Source organism: Trifolium pratense, linkage group LG3 (genome assembly GCF_020283565.1).
Source record: "Trifolium pratense cultivar HEN17-A07 linkage group LG3, ARS_RC_1.1, whole genome shotgun sequence".
In the NCBI taxonomy this organism is placed as follows: Eukaryota; Viridiplantae; Streptophyta; class Magnoliopsida; order Fabales; family Fabaceae; genus Trifolium; species Trifolium pratense.
Window position 1 is genome coordinate 41,708,977 of NC_060061.1, and position 23,827 is coordinate 41,732,803.

Below are 23,827 nucleotides of genomic sequence, written 5' to 3' on the forward strand. Positions count from 1 at the left end.
TAAATGGTTAGAGATTCGATTCATACAGTACATAGGAAATTTGGTTGGGAGAGAACAATTCGCGTGTGCCCAACATGTTTTATGATGAAAATTAGCTACTGTTAAACAACATTGGAAATTTTGTACTTGTAAAAAAAGAAAGATAAATTAGAAATGTAATTATTTGAGAAAATTTCAGTCGGTCGCCCCTTTATAAAGACGATGGTAGAATATTGTTTTGGGTGATTTAATAATGTTCGGTAAAAACTTGTATTATAAAAGTATCTTCTATGATTGTCTTAGAGAGCAATTAGAACAAGAAAACAATTAGTAAAGAGAGTAATAATGTGGGAAAAGATTAATTCTCATTAGTATTGAGTTACATCTCATTACAAGTCATTTATAAGAAGATAAGAGAATGACATTACCATTTCTCCACCTTTGATTAACTTTATGCCAAACAATGCTTGAACTTTGAACTTGGCAGAACCTTGGTCAGCATGTTTACTGGATTATCATCAGTTTTGGTCTACTTTTTTTTTTTTCCGCCCTCTGGTTCATAGAGGAAAGGAGTCCTATTAATCCAGAATTCGGCCGCGAGGTAAGTAAAGTCTGACCAAGAAATTGTTCCACCCATGAATCGAACTCGGGTTCTCCCGAAATCCGTTCTTTTTAGTGAAGCTCATTAACCACTTGAGCCCAATGATTTGGTTAGTTTTGGTCTACTTAAGAAGTACCTCCCCTTTGGTCAACATTTATGTGTTTAGTTCTCTTATATATACTTCATTTATGGCAAACAGTATATTGGACTTGTTTGTTTGAGATTTAAAAAAAGATAATTTTTTTTTGAAAAAAATCATTTTCAAGAAAATCATTTTTTTGTAGAGATTTTGAAAAAAAATCTAAAGCTATTTGCCGTTTGTTTACAATCATTAAAATCTATTTTTTTAAGATAGTGAGGGATGATGAATGATAAAAAAAATGGATTTTAATAAAAAACTATTGAAAATAGATTCTCATTTTGATGAAAAAAATGATTTTTTTACTAAAATGATTTTTGAAAAAATCTGAAACAAACACAAGTAAGATAAAAAAATAATTTTTTTTATGAAAAATTTGAAACAAACAGACGCAATATCACGTGTTAAAGATTACATTTCCAACTCATAGTGTTACCACAAAAATTGTAAACATAACATGTCAAAGATCTTATGGTGTTTAAGCATCTTACATAATATTAATCTACAAAATCAATAACTTTGCCATTGCTGTCATCATGCTTTGAGCAGAGAAGACCAAGCTCAAAAGTACCTTCTAGGTATTTAAAAATCCATTTCCTAACATCTTTCCTTGAATTCCCAATTCCCATGTACCTACTGGCCAAATCCATGGCATATGCAATATGTAGTCGTGTGTAAATCATTCCATACACGAGGCTTTCCACTGCATATTGTATACAAAACTTTCTTATTGAGTATGACTCATAGACAAAGCTTTCTTATTATGGCCTGGAACACGAAAACCTAATTCATTTAAGTAATAATATCGAACTACAACCAACAATGAATTGGTCCAAGTGGTAAGAATTTATGTTCCCTTAAGCATATATATGGTCAGAGGTTCGATTTCCGGCTCTTGCGTATGAAGAAAATTTGGTCGGAAGGGGAAAATCCACCTGGTGTGCCTCATAGGCTCCCCGACGGAGATTAGTCATCATTAACGGCAGTTGAAACTTCATACCAATATCATGGTAACAAAAAAAAAAGGAATTATAAGGCAAATTCTATGGTACATATGATAATTCCTAATGTACCGGTACATTAGGTAATTAAATTAATATGTAAATGAATATTTTTTAAAGGAAATCATTTTTCTTATCATTAAAATGATTATTGTAACTGAATATTATTCATCAAAACTGTCAAATATATAAAATTTGATATTTTTCGAATTTTTATTTATCATAATAGTCCATATTGAATTTTTTTAAAAAAAATATTAGAAAAATTAGTGTAATGCTTATAAACGATGAAATTGTGTTTTTTTTATGATATTATTATTTCTAAAGTACAATAATCGGCTAATAGTTTTTTAATTCATAAAAACAATCACTAATTTATCAATTTCCTGCCTTAATGTACCGGTACATTTGAATTATTTGAATGTATCGTAAAAGCTCCCGAATTATAATTGCTATGTAGTCACAGAAGTAGGTACACTTGCTTAAGCACAACACCAAATAAAAGATATTGAACACACACATGATTAATTAATGTTAGATGATGTGACTAAATTATTTCATATTTATTTCTTCTCTTTTATGGGTGTGTGTCTAAATGAATTTTAGTCGGAGTTTTGTACTCAACTAAAAATTGCTCTTACGGTCTTACTTTTCACTTGTGCACCATGGGATAGGGCATTGGGGAGGAGTACTGATTGTTGAGAATGTAAAAGGTTAATGAAATGCATTTGATGGGAAGAAGAGTTTGGATGATGAATTGGAAGAATATGAGAATGTGAATGATGAATGAGTATATAACAAAATAAGAACAAGATGAGTTTTATGTTTATTGATTTTATTCTATTGTAAATTAATCTAGATGGTTGGTTTGGTTGTATAAGAATGGATTACTGAAATTGAGGTTGAGTTATTTTTGAAGAATGGATTTTGAGGAATTAATTAGTTGTTGTGGTAAACCCACTTGGGTTGGTCCGGTGGTATTGGCTTGGGTCTGCTATGTTAGCTTGTGTAGGGAGAGCATATGATTATCTTGTACAATATAGAATCCATGAAAGTATATGATAAGTCCTATAACGTGGTATTATGGAAGGTTCTTGAAAACAACAAAAGACATGTGAGATAGGATTTCATTCAAAACTATGCTGTCAATCATGCTGCTATAGCACGTGATCACTGACTGAATCACAAAGCGGCGGCAGCATCCACTATGTTGGCCAGCGACCGGCACATAGCAGGTGTGGCTGTTACAATGACCAAAATGCGCCCAAATCATGTTTTATTGAGTTTAAAGATCTTGTGTTCTTGAGTCTTGAATTGATGAACTGAAAGCGGGTTTGGCTGATATGGAACACAAACCCGAAATCATCCCGGGAGAACAAGGCGCTATTGAGATGAAAACCTTCATTTGTCTCATATCATTCATATGAGTAGCTTTATGCAACCACTATTGTTTTTCTTTCCATGTTACCCTGATGCTGCCACAATAGTTATAGGGAATAGTTGGTTGCGTAGGACTGAAGGTATTCTCAAGTTAGATATAGTATATTTCATTCCCATTGGAGGTCAAGAAAAATAGTTGGTAGCTTGTGATTTTGTATATTGGAAGCCATAATAACCATTATGGAAGTCTTAATCCACTAGCATTCCTGTTATTCACCAACACTGACATATACTCACTAAGCACACATAAAATTGAGCCCCTTAACTATAAATTGTTACTAAATACAAGCTCATATATTAGAATAGAAAATATAAATTTTCAACGCGAACAAGATGAGTACAGCCCCCGTGGAAAAAAACATGAGTTCTAGAGCTGATTGAAGATAGTTCAAGCTTGGCACAATCATAAAGAACAACTAATCCAAGATTTCGCGACAGAACATTCCTTGGAAGATGCAAACTCTTAAGCTGAACACAACCATTTAAACACAAACAGTTAAGCTTGCTGAGGAAACTCGAGGAGGAAACTTCAGTCAAGCTTTCACAACCACTAAGAATTACTTCTTCAATATTTGGAGATAGCGATAGGTCTGGCACTTTAATAAGCTTCTTAGAACGACTAAGATCAAGTCTTTTCAAATTTGGTAAATCCTGATAACAAAAAATATATGATTGAGGGCCTGATAAATTTATTTTTTACATTCAATCATCATACAATCATGATATTAGAAATTAAGGACTTTGTCCATCAATAAAATGCAAACAAATGTAACATGTAGCTTGAAAAAATACCTGATCATCTCCCTCCCAAAGTTTCTCAAGATCGCTTTCACGCATATAAATTATGACGAGGTGTTTTGGACAAAACTCCGGTGGCAGATATTTTTGAGGAAAGCCATCCCAACAAAGAAATGTTAATGTACGAGAAAGGTTTTCAATAGCTTCTCGCAAGATCACATTCGAGTTGCCTTGCCCAAAATGCTTATAAAACTGAAGTATTCTAAGATTATTCATCATTTGGAAAGTGTCAGCTTGTAGTTGAACCTTATATATTTTGCAAATGTCCAGGAATATACACCGGATTGCATTTGACCCCTAAAAGAATTAAAACATGAAGAATTAGCAGACAAAGACTAAAGACTAAAAATATATTTAACTTTATATCATTGCTATTTAAGTTATATGCAGAAAAGTTAGATACATATACCTTGTTTATTAAAACATGATAAATATCTTCAGGATTCCATAATCGAGTCCGATTTCCAGGATCATTTCCAGACTGCCGACGAACAATTTCTTGTCCCATTTTTTGTATTAGATAATGCATCACAATTCTATCTTCTGAAATAGATATAATGCCCCTATCTATAAGAACATTCAGTCCAGTGACAGGATAGAAACCACAACTATGTAGTGTATGTGCTACATCATATACCAATTGTCCTGTATAGAAGCAAGCTATATCTAGAAAAATGTCCTTCTCTAGGGGATCAAGCCCATCATAATAACTTGATTTAAATCTGTCAAAAATATTCTTATTAGGAAATTCTTCCAACTTTTGCAACTGACTTTTCCATGCATCCATTGTTTCACCATAAAGCGATGAGCCTAACTCCTTTAGAGCTAGTGGAACCCCTTTAGCATAGTTTGATACCAGCTTTTTTGACAAGTCCTCATAAGCATTATTTAGGGGATATTTTTGTTTAAATGCATTTAAGCTGAAGAGCCGTAGTGAATCTTGAAAACACATCTCCTTGACTATGTATATCTCATCTGCATTAGCATTCCGAAGCACTTTCATGTCTCTACTAGTCAAAATGATTCTACTACCATGGCCGAAGTTAGAAGGCTCTATATTTAAATTTGAAGTGTTCACATCATCAAGAACAAGGAGAACCTTTGTTTGTTTCAGCCTTTGAACATACGAGCACCGCAGTCTAGAGGTAAGTCTGTCTTCCTCTAGAAGCTCTGACATGTATTGAATTTCTATATTGGGCAGTCCAAATCTTTTTGTTTCTTCTTCAACATCTAAAATCATGCTGCTGGAATTGAATTGAGGTGCGAGTCTGTGATATATTGCTTGGGAAATTGCTGTTTTTCCTATTCCTGACATACCCCAAATTCCTATGATCCGAGTAGCCTCTGATTCAAGGTGCAGCAATGATGTGATTTGTTCAATATGATTGTCCATTCCGATCATTCCTTCACAATCGCTTACTAAACAATGACAATTCATTTTTTTCCTCAAAATTTCTTCCACAATGTCTGTAACGAGATTATGTTCTGAACTGCCACATAAAATTAAAAAAAGTTGTAGTCTAAAAAAAATTGTAGTCTTCAATTCAACCTAAGCCTAAAGAAGTTAGTAAGAAATATCAGTAGACAAAGTCATATATAGGTGTCATATTGATGCTTTTGAATTTGTAAATTGAAGGTCTTGTGTGTGTGTGTTGAATGAACAAATACATCAATAGTATTTAAGTTTTTTTACACCATTTAATGACTTTCTATCAAATATATCATTATATCTGTGCTATAAATTTTACACTAATCTTTATCTACCTTTATTTGATATGTCATTAAGATATTTGACTCTTGTTACACCGTTTAATGACTTTTATCTATAATTTTTTTTTTAATCTATAGTCATTTAATGTCATTGAGATATTTCAAGATCATTCAATAAAAAGTGCAGAAGACATTAGCTACCGTGTATATAAACTCAGTCCAGACTCCTGAGTTAAACTTTATGATAAAAATATTCTAAACTTTGAGTAATCTTCTAAAGTCTTTCAACAGAGTTAAACTTTATGCACTTAGCTAGATGATTATCAACAGTTATTAGAGATATCACTATCTAAACTTTGAGAGATCTAAAGTCTATTTCTGGGTCAGCATGAACTAGTTGGAGAAAAAAAAAGATTAGTCGTAATTAATAAGAGCATGTAAATTAATTTTAGTGACCTGATTTCTTTTGAATCCCACCCTGAAAGTTCAGCTACTTGAGTAAGAGCAGCCTTCCACGTCTCCACTTTGTCCCTATTTTGCCGTTGATGCTTAATGAAAGCTTTCGCATAAGTCTTTTTCTGCTTTCTAACATTTGACGGATCCACCTTGTAGAACACGGGTATCACATCCCTTCCATATGTTTGTTTGCACTCAAGTATCTTTGTGAGTTCATCCAAACACCATGCTGAAGAAGCATAGTGCTCAGATAAAATGATTACATAAGTCATCGATTGTTCTATTTTTGTGTACAGTGTCGATGAAATTTGTTCGCCTTTGTCCATCTCGTCATCTATGAATGCATTGATATTTTTTCTTCGTAATTCTGCTTTAAGATGACTCAGGAAGTTGTCACGAGTATCCTCTCCTCTGAAACTGATAAACACGTCGTATTTTTCAGTTAGAGACATAGCAATAGGACAACTTCCCAATAATAAATTTCTCTGATGTCTCTTCCTTTTCATGTTATGGTTATACCTATTTTTTTCCCTTGCACTGCAGCTACAAAATGACCAAAGTGATTGGATGTGAGCACATATATACGACTATTATGCAAGTTAGTTGCGGTGGACAAAATATCAGGATAGCAAGCCAAAACCATAACCAAATTAATGAGAACCTCAAAAGCATGAAGATAATTCAAACTTTGATAAATTAGCATAAAGTTTCTTTTATTTTACTTTGGTATGTAATAGTTCTTGGTTTGTTTTGCTTATATAAACAAATTCTAGGAATGTATTCTGAGCCTGCCTAGGAAATGACACTAACAATGAATTGGTCAAAGTGGTAAGAGTCTTAGTCCCTTTAAGCATGTGGTCAGGGGTTTACCCGAGTCATGCGTATGGAGAAAATTCGGTTGAGAGAGGAGAATCCACCTTAGTGGTGAGAACAACATCGAGGAAGTATGGTTTGAGGCTTCAATGTTGAGAAAGGTAGTTGTAACAGAATTCATAACAAACTAAAGAGAGAAAAAAAGAATTGAAGGGAATTGAGTTGTTTCCACTTGCTTTGATTGTGAACTAATCATGTCCTTATATACAAGAAAGAAGGTGTAAACTAACTCTCATAAGGACTACTGCATTATAGCATAAGATGCAATCTACAAGAATACTTGTGAAGCAAGTAACTACATAAAACTACACATTAAGGCTATATTTCTTCTGGTTCTTCTTCTTTGCATTCTTCAAGTTTTAATATTCAATTTCCTACTTGAGTCATATACCAATGACCTATAACGTACTACCCAAACCCCTCGTCACTAGACCAAACCTAGTAGCTTTTATCCATTGTAATAATGTGAATTTATATTTGTCTTTATGTGTATAATTCATTTCTTTATTTGGTGCATTAGTTTTACTATATATATGTATCTGTAATCTCTCGATATTAATACAATTTAATTCATAGTATTACTGCCTTATAAGATGAAGGGGACAAAAAAATTGATTTTCATATGGTGAACTAGTTCGCATCCTAGAATGCGAACTAGTTCGCATCCTAGAATGCGAACTGTGATTTTTCAGTTTTTGCAGTTTTACACACTCGCATCCTAAGTAGCGAGAGGGGTAAATTGGGAATATCAGTGAGCGTGCATGTCCCACGGGGGTGCGAGAAGAAAAACTCTTGTTTATTGATAAAATCATGTGTTGAAGTTCAAACCCAAGGTGAGAAGTCAGGCCAATGATCTGCACTTGAAACTCCTGTTGCAACACAATGTTATTCCAGCCCATTCATTTTGCCTAAAAAGCTTGCAGCCAAGCCTTTTCAGCTCGGAAATGCGCAAATCATGTTAAGTAGTTTGCATTGTGATGAGACTTGCAAGCAAGAAAATTTATTTCCGTCACCCGACCAGTTTCTCGCAAGTTTTACGTCTTTTTCATTTTATCTTTTTTCTACTTAAGTATCAGATGTTATAAAAATGAGAAATTTTTGAAAAATGTCATCCGCTACTTAATTAGCGGACGTTATAAAAAAATAAATCTGGTAGGGTGTTTCGCTACTTAAGCAGCGGACGGAGGTACTTTTGTAATTTCATAGGGCGCGCAAAAAATGAGTAGGGTGACAAAAGAAATTCCCTGCAAGCAATGCGGTGACACTTGTTTTTTTGCCCTATTTAAATGAAATTTTTATAATTAAGGGTTCATGTTTTTAATGACAAGGAATAAACTTTTGACGTCCTAACACTAGAGGTTGTAGACCTTCTGAGTTTAAAATATATGTATAGCAATGCTGTGTCACATAGGTCTATGGATTTAATTTTTCGAACGATTGGTTTTGCTTCCCATTAATTGACATTGAGAATTGTTAGTTTAGTGCCATTAAAAAAAAAAGTTTAGTAATTATTTTGCATATCTAAATATATCAATGTTTTATTAGACATATAATCTATCTTATTAAAAAAAAAAAATTGTTTTTGTCAAATAGTATAGTGGCTAAAAAGTTCCACCCTTAAGTGGGATGGCCGGAGTTCGAACCCCGTCCAAACATATATAATGCAATGTCTTACCAACTAAGTTAAGCTCACGGGACATCTATTTTACTAATTTAATGTTTTCATAAAAAAATATAATTGCTACGAATAAAAAAAAAGCGCTAAACCAAATTTAAACACCAATCAATTTTCGTATGTTAAGTTGAACAATTTTGCTTCACTCTAAATTAATTACAATCCATGTAAATACAAACTTTTTATTACTTGCACGATATTTCTTACCAAAAATCTATAAAAGAAAAACAGAGAAACTCCATAGCCTTGAGATAAAACTGTTAATTATAGTTTAATAATTTAATGCTAGTATAAAATTATTTATAAAAATAATAATTTCTATGTAAAAATAGAAATATTTTTTAAAAAAGAAAAGAAAGCGTAGATAACATAAAATAAAAGTGTGTACTAATTAGGAATATTATAAATTAAAAATTGTAAATCAGCAACACCTCCTTTCCCCAGGCTCCAACAAAGTGTTACGAGAGTATGATATGTGAGAGTTGAGAGTATATATAATTTTAAAGAAGAAAATAAAACACGCTAATATAAATAAATAAAAATAAAAGGTAAAAGAAAAAAGAAAAAAGGGAAATGAAAGAACTTACAATAGGGAAAGAGAGAAAATGAAATCTATGGCTTAATTTTTTGCTCTTTCTTTCAAGTGTAGCCTCATCATCAGTTCTTGTTTGGAGCACAACCTGAGTTCTTACGATGACTAAAACTTACTACCAAGATATTAATTAATATTAACGTGGGAAAGAAAATAAAGGTTGGTTTGGTATTGAAAATTAAAGGGAGACAAACAGCGGTACTCTATTTAATATAGGTTCCAAAGGGAGTTTATTGTAATTATATGTAACGGCAATCGGGAGGGGCTGAAATCATTAATGATATAACTAACTTTAAAATTAGATTAGACGTTCAAGTGAGCCGAATACTGGTGGTAAAAACCAAAAACAAAGAAAAAGACATTGAATTAAGTGGTTAATGAGTTTCACTAAGGCTTTGTTTAGATTGATGAAATATAATAATGAAATAGTGTGGAATGAAATAGAGCGGAATGAAATAAATTTTTCATTCCATTATTTGGATATTTTAAAAATGAGAGGAACAAAATTAAAAGTAAGTGGTAGTATTACTGTATTAGTATGAAATGGAATCCATTCAATTATTATTTTTAAATCCATACAATGGAACATCATTTTATTTCATTATTTTTCATTTCATATTATTCCATCAATCCAAACATAGCACAAAAAACGGATAATTCAAAAAAAAATCAAGTTCAATTTCTAAAAAAACAATTTTTTAATCAGATTTTATTTATCTCATAATTTAACTTAAATTATACTAGTATCTAGTTAACATTAAAAAAAAATCCTATATAAAAACATAAAGGTCGGCGCATAAACTTCCGAGAAATTTATTTGTTTCTCTGCTTGACATCATACAAAAAGACAAATGAGAATAACAGAATGCCACGTAATGCAATATTAACATCATGGTTCTTAATTCTTAAAGTACATGATAATTGTTAAGAGTCTGACGTTGAGAGATGGTCTGACTGATGGTCTGACTAAGTGTTTATATATTAGAGGTAATCCTCACCTTACAAGCCGATTTTGTAAGGTTGAGTTAGACCCAATACTCATTTCTAAGATGATATTAGAGCCTCTCCACGATCCGTTGGGTCACCTGTTATCAGGTTTTCGTTATCGGGCCACCTACCGTTTATATCCACGCACCAAGCCCAATAGTGCTGGGCGCGAGGCGGTGTGTTAAGAGTTCCACATCGGTTGAGAGATGACCTGACTAAGTGTTTATACACTAGAGGCAATCCTCACCTTACAAGCCCGTTTTGTGAGGTTGAGTTAGGCCCAATACTCATTTCTAAGAATAATGAATTTAATATTAAAATATTTGTCTTAAATTTTGTACATTCAATTTTCTAAAAATTAAAATATTATAATTTTAAATGTAAACTCTACTTTTAAATTTCTATGTATCTTACCATGCATTTTAACGGGACATCTTTTATAATTAAATCAATAAATTACATCATGTGGTTTAATAATAAAATTTATTATAAGCTTCACGTAATGCAAAACTGATTATCGAAATGGTGTATAACTTGTAGACCTGTAGTACGTGATACATTTGACTTCACTTATTTTTTTTTTCCTACATTAAACGAATGACTTCTTCTAGAAATTGAAATTCTATAAGTTTTTTTAAATAAACCCTTCCATTGTCGGGGAGGTCGAATAATAAGTGCGTACGTGTGTTGGTATATATTCTTGAACTAAAATATTCTTATTGTATTTTTGAATTAAAGTATTCTTATTCAGTCCCATACTATTGAGGTTTAAGATTACAAGCAATTTTTTTTCATAATTATGCGCAATATTTTAGTCAAACAAAAAATTAGCACAATAAACATAAAAAAAAAAAAAATTGGACTTAAATATGTTGTAATAATTTTTTCTTTTTGTGGTATTAATCCAAAAATAGAGTTCCAGCAATTCACGGTTCGGCCACGAAATAAATAAAGTGAGCCAAAAAATGTTTGCATGAAGAATCGAATTCGAATTGTTCCAAACAATTCATCTAAAAGGAGATATATGGTGTAAATAGTTTATTATTTAATTATATTTTATATATTATGTGGACAAATATTTTATTGATTAAGTAAAAAGACTTGTACAAAAAAAAAAAACAGAATAATTAAATTTCTATTTTGTTAGCCATCACACAATACAATTATTGTTTATTTTATTACATAGTGTTTTACCCCCAATGAGAGCCCTTCTAGAAATTCTCTCTTCTTTCCATACAATATTAGAAGTTCAGATTGAAGAAGATCGAGTCATCGTTTATGTCTCTTTCTTTAAAGTTTGTTAGTATCAATGGTTCATCATCCAAATTTATATGCATGCTCACATATTTATTTATTTATTTTTTTTGTAATACATGTTTACTATTTTTACACTAAAGTATGGTTATTATTTTAATTTTTGTATTGAGCATGTAGTTATCTCTTTCTTATTTTTTTTTGTAATACATGTTTACTATTTTTAATTTTTACACTAATTTTTTTTTTTGAGAGAAATTTTCCATGTAGTTAATATTAAATTAATTCAAACAAAATATTTATTCAATCTCATGGTATTTTTTTAGCTTCAATTGCGTTGAACCGCAAATAGGGGTGTTCATAGTTCATAAACTGCACTGAACCATATAAATGGTTCGGTTTAGTAACTGAAACCACTTTTCATAAAAACTGGTTTAATTTTAAAACCAGTTACAATTCGGTTCAGAACCGGTTTAGAATTGGTTTACTTCTTTAAACCGGTTCATAAGTCAATTCATTTTTTATCCATATTGTCTTTTTAAGAAACAAACTTTCAAGCTCCAACAACTGTTCTTCCCTTGGATTGGGCAACTTGCCAACTGTCAACTTATCTCTTGTCATTATAAGACTTGTTGAAAACTTTATTTTCTTCCATAAACTACATTTTCTATAAAATTCAGTCTCAGGTGCTTAACTACATTTGAGGAAAATCATTTTGCAACATTATTCTTATGTACTTTGAATTTCTCTTCTGCCAAATTCTTCATGTATGAACTTGAAAGAAACTTCTATAGTTGAAAATTAAACAAGAATATAAAAATACACATTTCAAACCCAATTCTCGCGATTTTGATTCACTTCATCTAGGGTTACGAAGAACACGCATAGCCCAAAGCAATCTATCGGTGAAAGAAATGAAAATGAGGATTCCCGCAATGTATGCTCTGTTAAAATGACAATGAACTATTACAAATGCAAAATTTTGTAAATGATTTACCTACAAGGCACTATAAATTTACATTCAATAATGATCCTTTTCTTTTGATACCAACAATAGAACTCACTATAGTATATGCCAATTCACTGTGATTTCATGTTCTTGGGTATTAGATGTTCCCATCACATCCTTTGTTCAGTATTTTTGTGCAGCAAAATACAAGATCACTCACTCTATGCAGTTTGGAGATTACAGGGAGGGGTTTGTGAAGGGGTGGTAGCTGATCGACTAAGGAATTCCCTCTGCTTCTCATCAGCAAAGCAAAGAACAGATTCCGAGCAAACTTCCAAGGAAGATGAAGGTGCAGTAGGCTTGAAGTCGAGAAGTTTTGAGTATTCTGAGATAAGGTGGAACATGTAATCGTAAATTCGATCTATGTTCAAGCTTTCCATATAATCTTGTCCTCTTTTGCCCAACGCCGCAGCCTGTATAACAATATTTTTTATAAGTTCAACAATTGAAGAATACGCGAGGCTACTTGCACTATAAAATTGATAGTAACTAATATAGGGTAGTAGTCAAAATGGGATCGTTGTCATGTTTAAGGCGTTGCCATCTTCAAATGTATTATAACACCACCACACTAAAATTTGGAAAATGCTATTTAGTAAGAAATATCTTTGTACGAAAGAGAAGAATTAATGTAGCAAACTTTAACACTTATAAATTATAACAATTCTCTCTCCTATGTATGGTTAGCCAATTAATAATTGGTCAAATTCCCTACTTTTATGGATTTTTCTCTTTCTTGTGTAAATATTTCTTACTAAATAGCAATGCTCCACTAATTTATATTATATCATGGGTTAGAGAGAAAGAACAGCACTATGTTGGTCATCGTGGATCAAAACTTTTGTTTTTGAATGGCAAATGTTAGTAATTTAATTGTTATGTTAGATTTTTTTACACCTTGACAGGACCTTGAACCTGGACCTCCAATTCCTTTAATCCTTAGCTCAACTAGTTCAAGCAGTTGAGTTACCCATCCCACCCCGTCGCGGATCAAAACTAAATTGGAATATACAACAAAGAGTAAAGAAATACCTCTCTTGTGTGTTTATTTCCCCAGTCTACAGCGCGCTTTATAGATGGACATAGATCTTGAGGTTTAACAGGCAAAAAGCTTCGATTTGGAACAAGGCCACGAGTGAAAAAATCTTCATATTGAGGTGATATAATTAGTGCAACAGAACCACATGAGAGAATATATTTCAAACTCACAGACCATGCATAACCTTCAGCGTAGATCTTATACCTGGCGGGAAAATAAATCAAAAGACTGTGAAGCAAAGGAAAATAAACATTCCAAATAACATCCCGAATCTCCGTTACTTATAAATTTAATTTGTTCTTCTTTGTATGATGGCTTAATTGTTTTGGTCTCCCTATTTTCACAGGTTCATGTTATTGGTCCACCAGTTTTAAGTCTGGTATTTTGCTCCCTCACACAGATTTTTGGACCCAAAATTGATGTTGTGGCAGGTTTTATTGACGCAGCATAAAACCTGTTGATGTGGAATCACCTAGGTGTGTTTATAATCTCTCTATCATCTGAATTTGCAACATAATACTCATCTTCACTCACATCCCATTCCCTCAACTAGATGATTCCACATCAACAGGTTTTATGCCATGTCAAAATATCCGAGTGGAGTGAGAAACAAACATCGGATTTGGAAACGGGGGGACCAACTATGTGAGCGAATGAAAATCAGGTGACCAAAAATGCAATTAACACATGTATGTTTAAGCATTGTTGTATTAACTGTGCAAAACAGTCTTGTATATTTTGTGAGCATTATAATACATCTTATCGGTATGTGTTTACTTTTGAGTAATGCTCTAGGACGAAAACAGTTAGTTACTTACCTGTGATTACACTGTTTCGAAAGTTTTGATTCCTTAAAGCCACTTCTAGCAGCCGCGCCCCAATCCTGCAATGCATATCAAGATACATATCAGACAACTAAAGTTTGGTACATAAATATTGAAATTACAAAGATCGATTTATGTCAAAATTGTGAAAGGTGATTCAACAAAACCTGACGCAAAATTTCTGCTCCCCACTGCCTAGAATCATTGCAATTTAGTAATTCAGTACGAACAGGAGATAAAACATCTGGATTTCCTTTCCAGTATGCTAGCGGCTTCTTATTTTTCCAACTAACAGCCTGAGAACCTTGCTTGATATCTGGAAACTCTTCCTGCCACGGTCGTATGTTTATCTCTGGCCTGACCAACAAATGTTCAACACAAAGACATCATCAAAACAGCACAACTAACTAAATCTTCAAGAAACAATCATGCACTTCTCACAAACATGAAAACCTCATTGATTTGCCTCTCTAAAATAAGTCATTCAATTTAAGTAAGTAATTTCAACCATCGATAAATTTTAGTATAATGGTTTATATTAGCTGCAGATGCATAACAAATCATGAAAATATTGGAATGCAAACTGTTAATTTATTCATCCAGAATTGATCTCAGATTACTTCCGTCAAAAAAAATTGATCTCAGATTACTTACTTTCCTTGCACTATAAAAAAGCTAAATCCAACCTCAACATAGTTCACGAACATCAGTCTTCGTCCAAAAAACTATCTTGTGGCTTGTCTATTAAATAGATTCACATTGACATATCAATGAATTTCAATGTGCTAAGATCTACAATTACTCCTATATAACATCAAATGTTAGAGTGAACAAGGGGGTGAAAATTGCAGAAAATATGAACGGTTGATTTCAACCACCAATGACTATCAATAACTGCACAGGCATAACAATTGAGATTACTTACATTCCTCTAAGTAAATTGATCACTTTAAAGGAGCTAAATCCAACATCAACATATGATGATCTTGTCTATTAACTACATCAGTCCTAGCCTAAAAAATATCTTGTCTATTAAATACATTCATATTGACATATCATTGAATATCAATGAGCTAAGATCTATGAAGCACGGACACAGACACCGGATACGACACGGACATTGATACGTCAACACCGATAATAATTTAAAAAAATGACATAGTTCAACATAATCATATAAGTGTCGCTGCGACACGTCTAATCCAATGAGTGTCCATGCATCATAGGCTAAGATCAGCATATACAAATAGATAACACCCAATATTATAAAGTAGAGAATGAAAAATTGATAAAAAAAGCTATCATTTTGAGAGAATCCCAATTGAAATCTTACCATCCCCAGAAGGACCAATCAGGAAAAGGTATATCAAAATGTTCCTTTGTGGTACAATAACGAAACAATGGCAAAGGCATTGAAATATGTTCTGTTTTGTTAATACTAGGTTTATCCATACAATCAAACATCAAATCCACATCAGGAACCAACCCAGGATACCTTCTCAAAAGCTGCAACAAACTCCAAACAGTAAACATAGCCCTACTTTGAACACAAGCATAATACCAATCAACAAACATTTTCCCTCCAATAATCACCACTCTAAAAGCAGCATACTTTTGTGCTTCTTTCAAATGCCCTTTAGAAATTTTTGTTCTCTTCCATGGTTCCAGATCCTTCCGGATCGCCCGGAAGAAATCCGGACAATTGGGCTGTTTTGCATCTCCGGCGGCAGAAGACAGACTTTCTCTGCCTTCTATGCCACCGGAGTCTGCATAACGGCACGTAAGGTAAGAACACTGTATAATTTTATAGGCTTTGCTCTGACGAGTCTCTTCATCGAAGGGTTTGGTAGGAAAAACATGCCATGGCGTTGGTTCTAGGTTGTGTCCTACAACTGTTCCGGTTCGGCTAGCAACGTTGTCTACCTGTTTGATGAAATTACCCAAAGAAAAAAATGTTAAAAACGAAAAAATGATTGAAAATATGAAAGTAGAATCCAAAATAGGAATTGGGTTGGTGAAAGAAAATGATGGGGTGGTGTAAAAAGAGAGAAAGGTTGAACCTTGTAGAGAAGAAGTGCGGTGAGAGAGAAGAAAGAGAGAGCAATAACACAAGGTAAGAGATATGTTGGGGTACGAGGAGTGTGTTTGGAAGAAAGTCCCATAGTTGAAGAAGAAATGAGAATTGTGAAGAAAAAAGAAAACAAGTGTTTTGAATCATTTGACACATTGTGTTGCGTTTGAATCGAATGTTGATGAATTGATTTGGAAAGAAAAAACAGGACACTCTTTTCACGTGATGGTGGAGGCCACGTGTTGGTAAAAAAGGGTAGTAAAGTAATTTTTTAGGCGTAAAAAAAGGGAGGGAAAGTTATGATAATTATGTTGAATGATGATGATGGAATTTGTGGAGAAAAGGAAGGGAAAAAAAAGGAAAGTGGTGTGAAACGTGATGATTTGTGTGAGAGAAGTGTAGTTTACTCGATTTGGAAATTTTAGTATCAAATGGTACACAAGACATGACGCAGTGAAACACGGGTTAGCTTTATTTAGTATGTATGGTAAGTTATTCTTGTATGGTTCCTCCTCTAATTTACGAGTTAGGATCTTTCTCCATTTTTGCTACTATGTGGTAAATCTCATTTATTCTACTATAATTAAAACATGTTAAATCTCATTTATTCCACTTTAATTGATAATTAAAATATAATCATTTCACTTTGATTAATAATTAAAACAAAAATATGTCTTCCTTTTTTTTTTTTCCCTCTCGGTGATAGGGATGGTGATAGGGAAGGTAGGAAAACCCAAACCTAATAGACTCATCTGAATTCAAACCAAAGTCAACGAGCGAAACTTGAGTTGACTGAGTTTGAGTTTGGGTTCGGGTGGCACCCGAATATATGGGTGTGGGTGTGAGTTTGGGTAGTATCAAACTCACGTCCGAAACTCATTCACCCACTCGTTTATATATTAAATTACTCTATGTATTTTGCTCCCTTTTAAATTTTTGAATGATGTATTGGTGCATATTGTAGTGATGATAACATTTGATGAATTATTTAATAAAAAAATACTATTTTAAAATTTACAAATTATATTATCAAATTATGTTACATTTTGCATTTTATCAAATATAGTTCGGGTCGGGTTTGAGCAGATAATCAATTATACGTGTTCTTGTTACGGATTTCGGGTTTGAGTGAAAAAACCCGAACTCAGCGGGTGCGGGCGTGAGTTTCATTTTCCCACCCGAACAACATTTGGGTTTGGGTGGCACCCGAATATATGGATGTGGGTTTGGGTAGTATCGAGCTCGCACTCATGGACACCCATTGCCATCCCTACTCGGGGAATAGGATGGTGTGCTATTTTGTCTTTTAAGTTGCTAATATATTTTGGAATTTTATATAATTTATAATTTAATTTTTGTTTCCAACTAAAAAAAGAAAATACTAAAAATAATGCATCAAGAAGCGCATGTATTACATGTTCTTTGGTAGCATTGGCGCTAAACTTGGTAGGGAGAGTCACAGTTCGATTTTCCGCAACTGCGATCGGGAGGGAGTTGGAACCAATTGATATCAGAACTGTCTCCCGAACTAGATTAAAATGGTGGTGAAAGTAAAAAAAATAAATAGTGGGATCATAGTTTTAATGAGTAAAGAAGTCACAAATCTTAATTTGGAGTAAACAATCACGCATTGCAAAAAAAAAAGGAGTTTGCTAATGAGTACTGAGTCCAGATTTTGATAACGGTGGATCAATTTGCCCACCAACACAGTAACGAATCCATGTACTAACAATTTACTGTGACAATGAACAACAATAATTCATAGTTATTTCTAGTCCAAGAGTCTTAAATCAATCACAAAGGAATGATATAGATTTTTATACGACGTTGGTAGCGAATCCGGATTTGAGCTAGAGCCTAGGAAACATCATAAGCCTAGAGTCAACTTCACGAACCATATCCAAGCTCTGTGAAGACAAAAGGCAAAATTGGTGTCACGACGCACTACATGAGACTAAAACATTGAATGACTGAGTTTGGCATGTAGTCTGTCATAGGCTTATTTTTTAGGTCCGAGTTTAACCTTTCGAAAGCCTAGTATAGCATGTAAGCTTGTTTAAAAGCATATTGACATATTTAAATAGGTAATTGTGTCTGTGCGCGCATGTGTGTGGGCACGCTTAAATAGACTAATAAGCGAAGAGATCAATGAGATTAAACTCTTTTTTTATATTTAACATGATATTTTATAATAATACATTTATATATGTGAAAAATTTGATGCAGATTACCGAACTTAATTAATTTAACCTGGTCTAGGCCTAAGTATGTTAAGTTGTAGGTCAGCCTAAACCTATTTCCACCTCTAAGAGAGGAGGGGAAAAAAAAGTGTTGCTTGGATGACATTATTTACTATTGGTATAATATTTGAAAGTAGTGTATATTCGATTAACTAGATGTAAAATAATAACTCTATTTTTTTTTAAGAACCAAAATGCTATTAATAATAAAACAAAAGTCATGTGTACAACAAGACCTAGAAACTACACCAGTTCATAGAATGAAGGCATCACAATAACCTCCTCTACAAAGTCAATTTATGAACAGTTACAACACCAATAACACACCAAAACTATAATACAAAAATACGAACTTCGTCAAAATTTTTGTTTTGTTTTGCATAATTTACCTTTGTTTTGTTTATTTACTTGCATAATTTTATTTTATAAAACGGACTTCGTCAAACTTGTTCTATGAAAAAATGGAAGTATATTTATAAAATTAGATAAATAATGTTATGAAAAAATAATGCATATCTTAATTAATCTAATCATTTTCTTTTGAAACTCCATAAAGGCCTATTTACATCCATTGTACACTAGTCTAAATTACACAACATAAATTCTTCTTAGTTTCTTCAATTTTCTTCTGCAAATGGGGCAACTGCAAGTTTCTTCGGCAACTCTACACAGAGAAACAACATGCATTAAGGACCAGAGGGAGTAACATAGAAGAATGTTGAATGTATTTGGTTTATTTTTTAGTCCAAATATATCGATCATTCTATGAATCTAAAAAGTTAATTTTTTCTCATACTAAGGACCAGAGAGAGTAACATAGAAGAATGTTTAATTTTAATTGAATGTCGGTGCAAAAGAAGTAGTATTGTATTCATTAAACTCTAAGAAATTAAAAATAACACTACTCTTAAAAAAATGTGTTTACCTTTTACCACAAGCAAAACATGTTGCAAAATGGCCACATGGGAGAAAAATGCAATCTCTTGTGACATCAACACAGATAACACACAAGCAGTGAAGATTACTACTAGTTTCCCCTTCAATTATTGATTTTCCTTCTTCATCAGAACTTTCACTAGAGAAAGAATCATAAGATGAACTCCAACTTGAAAGATCACTGTCTTTCCTAGATATTAATGGAGTTCGTTCTGAAATCACTTCCACTTGTTGGAGTCTTGTATTTTCTTCATTGTTGGTATGAAACGTTTTGTAGAATTTCAAGGCAAATAAGATTTGCACAATCACCACACCTATATTTATTTCATAATGTACATTTTAAACATGTCATTCACTAATTTTGTTTAACTGTTTAAGTTACATGGATGTGTTTGTTTTAACTTGAAAAAAAAATAAGAAAAAAATCTTTTTATTTTTAAAAAATTATTGTTACCTGATCCTGCAAAATATATGATCCATCTTGGTTCATAAGACACATTTACATCAAACCAATCCTTATTACAAACATCCTGAAAGAGATGGACTAGTAATTTAGTAATTATTTGATCTAATGTACCGGTACATTGAAATTTGATAGATGTACCGTAGAAGTTCCCAATTTCAAATGTTGAATGAATATTTTTGGTATAATTTTTTTTTTTTTTTTTCATCTTACATATTGGATTAGAGATAGTAACTGAAGAAAAGATATAAACCAAAATTTACCTTTCTAGGACCTGGAGTGGTTAATAATGCAAAGTTTTCTGAAAGAGAAGGGTTTAATATACATAAACCGTCATCCAAAGAACATCTTTGATAAGAACCAGATGTATTGTAGAGAACTGCATTTACACTGAAGTTCAATTGTACCTGATTATAGCAATATATAATTAACATTGAAAGAGAAAGAAAAAAATCAATTTCATACTATGCTAAAAATTATTAATACCGTCCCATAGCTCATAGCTACCAAGGACATTATTGAGTGGCCAGGTTCGAACCTCGGATTCCACAATTCTCCACATTTAAATGTGTGAGACTTTAGCCACTAGGCTACTTGACAAAAACAAATATTAATACCTCTGTTTTTTAAGAATTTAGTACAACTAATAATATCCTTAACATTAGCATATACACCTTAAAATAGATCAAGAGAATGTTTGGATTAACTTATTTTTAAATTTATGCAAAATAACTCATGATGATACAAATTTTTACTTTTTTTGGTATTAACCCTTTGATTTCCAGAGGAAAGGGGTTTCGATAATTCAGAATTCAGCCGCAAAGTAAGTTATGTTTGGCTAAAAAATTGTTTCACTCAAGAATCAAACTTAATTATGAAGATACAATTTTAGGTAGCGACAACTTATACAATTTTAGTTAGTAAAAAAAAAACTTATAAAACAACATAAAAACTTTTTTATTTGTATAAATTATTTTTTATAAGTCAATCCAAACGGGTGTATATATTGCATGGGTTGAATAAAAAAATATAAATATATATGGTATTATTTATTGTATTAATACATTACCTTCACATTTTGAGGGTTCATATTTCCAATAGCCACATAATAAGTTGATGAATGTGATATTTTCTGTGTAATACTACCACTTCCTGCAAGTAAGATAAAAAAAAAATGAATGATAAATAAATAAATATAAAAAATTGTAGCATTAGAGGCAGAACACTATTTTATAAATAATTATACCATTGATATTATTCCAGTACAATGTTGCATTAGGGAATGATGGATCCTTTTTCCACTTAATTAAGCATTCTGTACCTGTGTTTATGTAAAGATTAGAATGTAAAATGTATATGCATCAAATAGATGAAAGAATACATGAAATGTTTTCTAAGAAATTTCTGAGGTGTGTCAAGAAAGATGTAATACTATAAAAGTGTTGAAAACAGTTTGTGTTAACAAGTCTTGTGGGTTTATAAATAAGAGACATTCTTCGCATTACAAATTGGTTTAGTAAGGTTGAGTTATATCCACGCACCAAACTCAATGGTAATGGGCATGAGGGGGTGTATTAAGAAAGTACTAAGTTTTGTAGGATTGGGCTAGACCGAACTTCCACTTCAAAGAGGTTGATCATAAAGTTTCATGAAACTCATATTATGACCCCATGATAGCGATTTTGATGTCTCTGCCATGGCATTACGATTGTAATAACATTAGTTGTATTATATTTGATTGTAATTTTTACTCAGTCAATAATAATAAAAAAGTCATGCGACTGTAATTTTAAACTATGTTGTTGTTCAAACTTCAAAGAGGAAAGGAACTTCAAAATTTTGGAAAAAATATTGTGAAACAAGTATGCAAAGATTCTAGAATGAAAATAAGGTTTTAAAATTGGTGATGTGAGTTATTGTATCTAGAGTAGAAATATTAATTAGCTCATATAAATTGTGATATAAAAAATGTAGAAGTGTACCTTTAGCAATTACAAGGATTAAGGGTGCTCCTATGGACTTGACATTGTAAAAAACATCTAATTGAGAGTCTTTATTCAAGTAGAATATCCATTCCTGCAAAATCAAATAAAATGCAATTATAAAAACACGAAAGAAAAAAAAAAAGTTTTTGGGAACATAACTCAGTTGACAGGGACATTGCATGTAAAATATAGGGACCGGAGTTCGAGCCTTATAGTAATGCCACTATTTCACCTCAAAAAGTAAAATCTAACCACCAAAGTACTTGATAAAAACAACATGAAAATACCGATAGAATTAGTATATATCTAGAAAACAAAAAATTGTTACAAAATTGGAAAATGCCTTTTGAGATTTTGCTGGTATGGATGCATCATACGTCTCAGTCCAATTTATTTTGACATCTAGTGGAGGAGGATGATCAAATCCATAAAGCATTAGGCCAGGTTTTTGTTTGTTATTTTGTTCCACCTGTTATGAGTCATAAAATATTAAGTACAAAAAAATACTAGGCAGCTAAAGGAGTACATATAATAAGATATACAGTAAAAAAAAAAGTACTCAAATTATAATTAATTAATTAATTAAATACCTTAATATACTGTACTAACATTGAGTTGATTTCTATCAAATGTGAGGAGTAAGGTCCCAATTGTAAATTAACAGATCCGTGAACGCCAACTGCAAGAGTAACAAATGTTGTTAGTAATAATAATGAACAATTTATAATGTTTTTAATTTTTTAAGAATTTTAAGATTATTGGTATAGATTTAAAATATTTAGGGTGTGCAATTGCACCCTCTGAACACATTGTGGCGGAGTCACAATTAGTAAACGATAGTGAAAACTTTATTCTGATAACATGGAAACTAAAAAAAATAAAAAATAAACTTGCTCTAAATCTTTAGAGAAGAAAGTAATATGAAGAAGTATATAGCATGTATACTAACCAATGAGCCAAAATACCACTAGCACAACAATGCAAGACCAAACATCATCCAAAATGAAAGTCATATGAATGTTGATCCTAGGCAGGTTGTTGAGTTGTTCTTGTTGATTCCAATGGTTGTGTTGGATATGCTCATTTGAATCTTCATAATTAGCTTTCTCTATTTGCAAGTTGGAACTAGATGATGAAGAAATTGCAATTAAAGAACCAGAAGATGTCTCATACGTGTGAGAGTTATGACATGATTCTTCTTCCATTGATGCTAAGATGAAAACCACAGCTTCAAATTTTTATTCAAATTAAGAACCTATAAAGGATAATAGTTATATACACAATTATATATATGAATCTCTCTTCTTGTGAGTAACATGAAAACATGGTATATATGCTATTTGGTTGTAAAAGAAATTTCTCTCAAGATTGTGGAGTGATTCTAATGAATTCGTTATTGGAAAATTATAATTTTTAGTCAAAAAAGAAAAAGAAAATTGATGCTTTTTAGTCAAAAATAAAAATAAAATGATACTGTTAAGTTAGGTATATGGCATATAGTGAGATATGATAAAAATAAAATAAGTATGGTAGTCAGAGATATTATGACCGGTGGTTGGTTTGGACCATGAAATGTTAGATAGAATTCATTATTAGTATTTTTTTTAATTAATTTTTAGGATTTTCAGACGAATAAAACTCCATAAATTTAGAATTCATCACGTGGTAAATAAAGTCTAATAAAAAATTATTAAAAAAAAAATGAATTCATGTTCTAGAGAGATTTATTAACTACTTGAGTGTAATTACTAGTTC

The 23,827-nt window shown here is 32.1% G+C and overlaps 3 protein-coding genes and 1 long non-coding RNA gene across 4 annotated transcripts; all 4 read right to left on the reverse strand.

Moving 5' to 3' along the window:
* Positions 1-3,426: 3,426 nt before the first annotated feature.
* Positions 3,427-9,349, reverse strand: LOC123916708 (disease resistance protein RPV1-like). Its single transcript, XM_045968222.1, has 5 exons — positions 9,260-9,349; positions 6,125-6,667; positions 4,368-5,448; positions 3,953-4,255; positions 3,427-3,811 (listed from the first exon to the last, which is right to left on the reverse strand). The coding sequence occupies exons 2-5, from the start codon at positions 6,628-6,630 to the stop codon at positions 3,458-3,460; spliced, it is 2,244 nt and encodes a 747-aa protein (XP_045824178.1). The 5' UTR covers positions 6,631-6,667; positions 9,260-9,349; the 3' UTR covers positions 3,427-3,457.
* A 3,170-nt stretch (positions 9,350-12,519) lies between these two features.
* LOC123917404 (O-glucosyltransferase rumi) lies at positions 12,520-16,766 on the reverse strand. Its single transcript, XM_045969106.1, has 6 exons — positions 16,438-16,766; positions 15,711-16,300; positions 14,545-14,734; positions 14,372-14,436; positions 13,547-13,757; positions 12,520-12,927 (listed from the first exon to the last, which is right to left on the reverse strand). The coding sequence occupies exons 1-6, from the start codon at positions 16,537-16,539 to the stop codon at positions 12,676-12,678; spliced, it is 1,410 nt and encodes a 469-aa protein (XP_045825062.1). The 5' UTR covers positions 16,540-16,766; the 3' UTR covers positions 12,520-12,675.
* Positions 16,767-19,134: 2,368 nt separating this feature from the next.
* On the reverse strand, positions 19,135-20,154 carry LOC123913020. Its single transcript, XR_006811522.1, has 3 exons — positions 20,079-20,154; positions 19,614-19,938; positions 19,135-19,352 (listed from the first exon to the last, which is right to left on the reverse strand). It is a non-coding gene; the product is annotated as an uncharacterized LOC123913020 (long non-coding RNA).
* A 154-nt stretch (positions 20,155-20,308) lies between these two features.
* Positions 20,309-23,277, reverse strand: LOC123915125 (E3 ubiquitin-protein ligase APD2-like). Its single transcript, XM_045966273.1, has 7 exons — positions 23,022-23,277; positions 22,663-22,751; positions 22,401-22,541; positions 22,070-22,163; positions 21,334-21,408; positions 21,157-21,239; positions 20,309-20,494 (listed from the first exon to the last, which is right to left on the reverse strand). Exons 1-7 carry the CDS (start codon positions 23,275-23,277, stop codon positions 20,309-20,311), a joined length of 924 nt encoding a protein of 307 aa, XP_045822229.1.
* Positions 23,278-23,827: the final 550 nt, after the last annotated feature.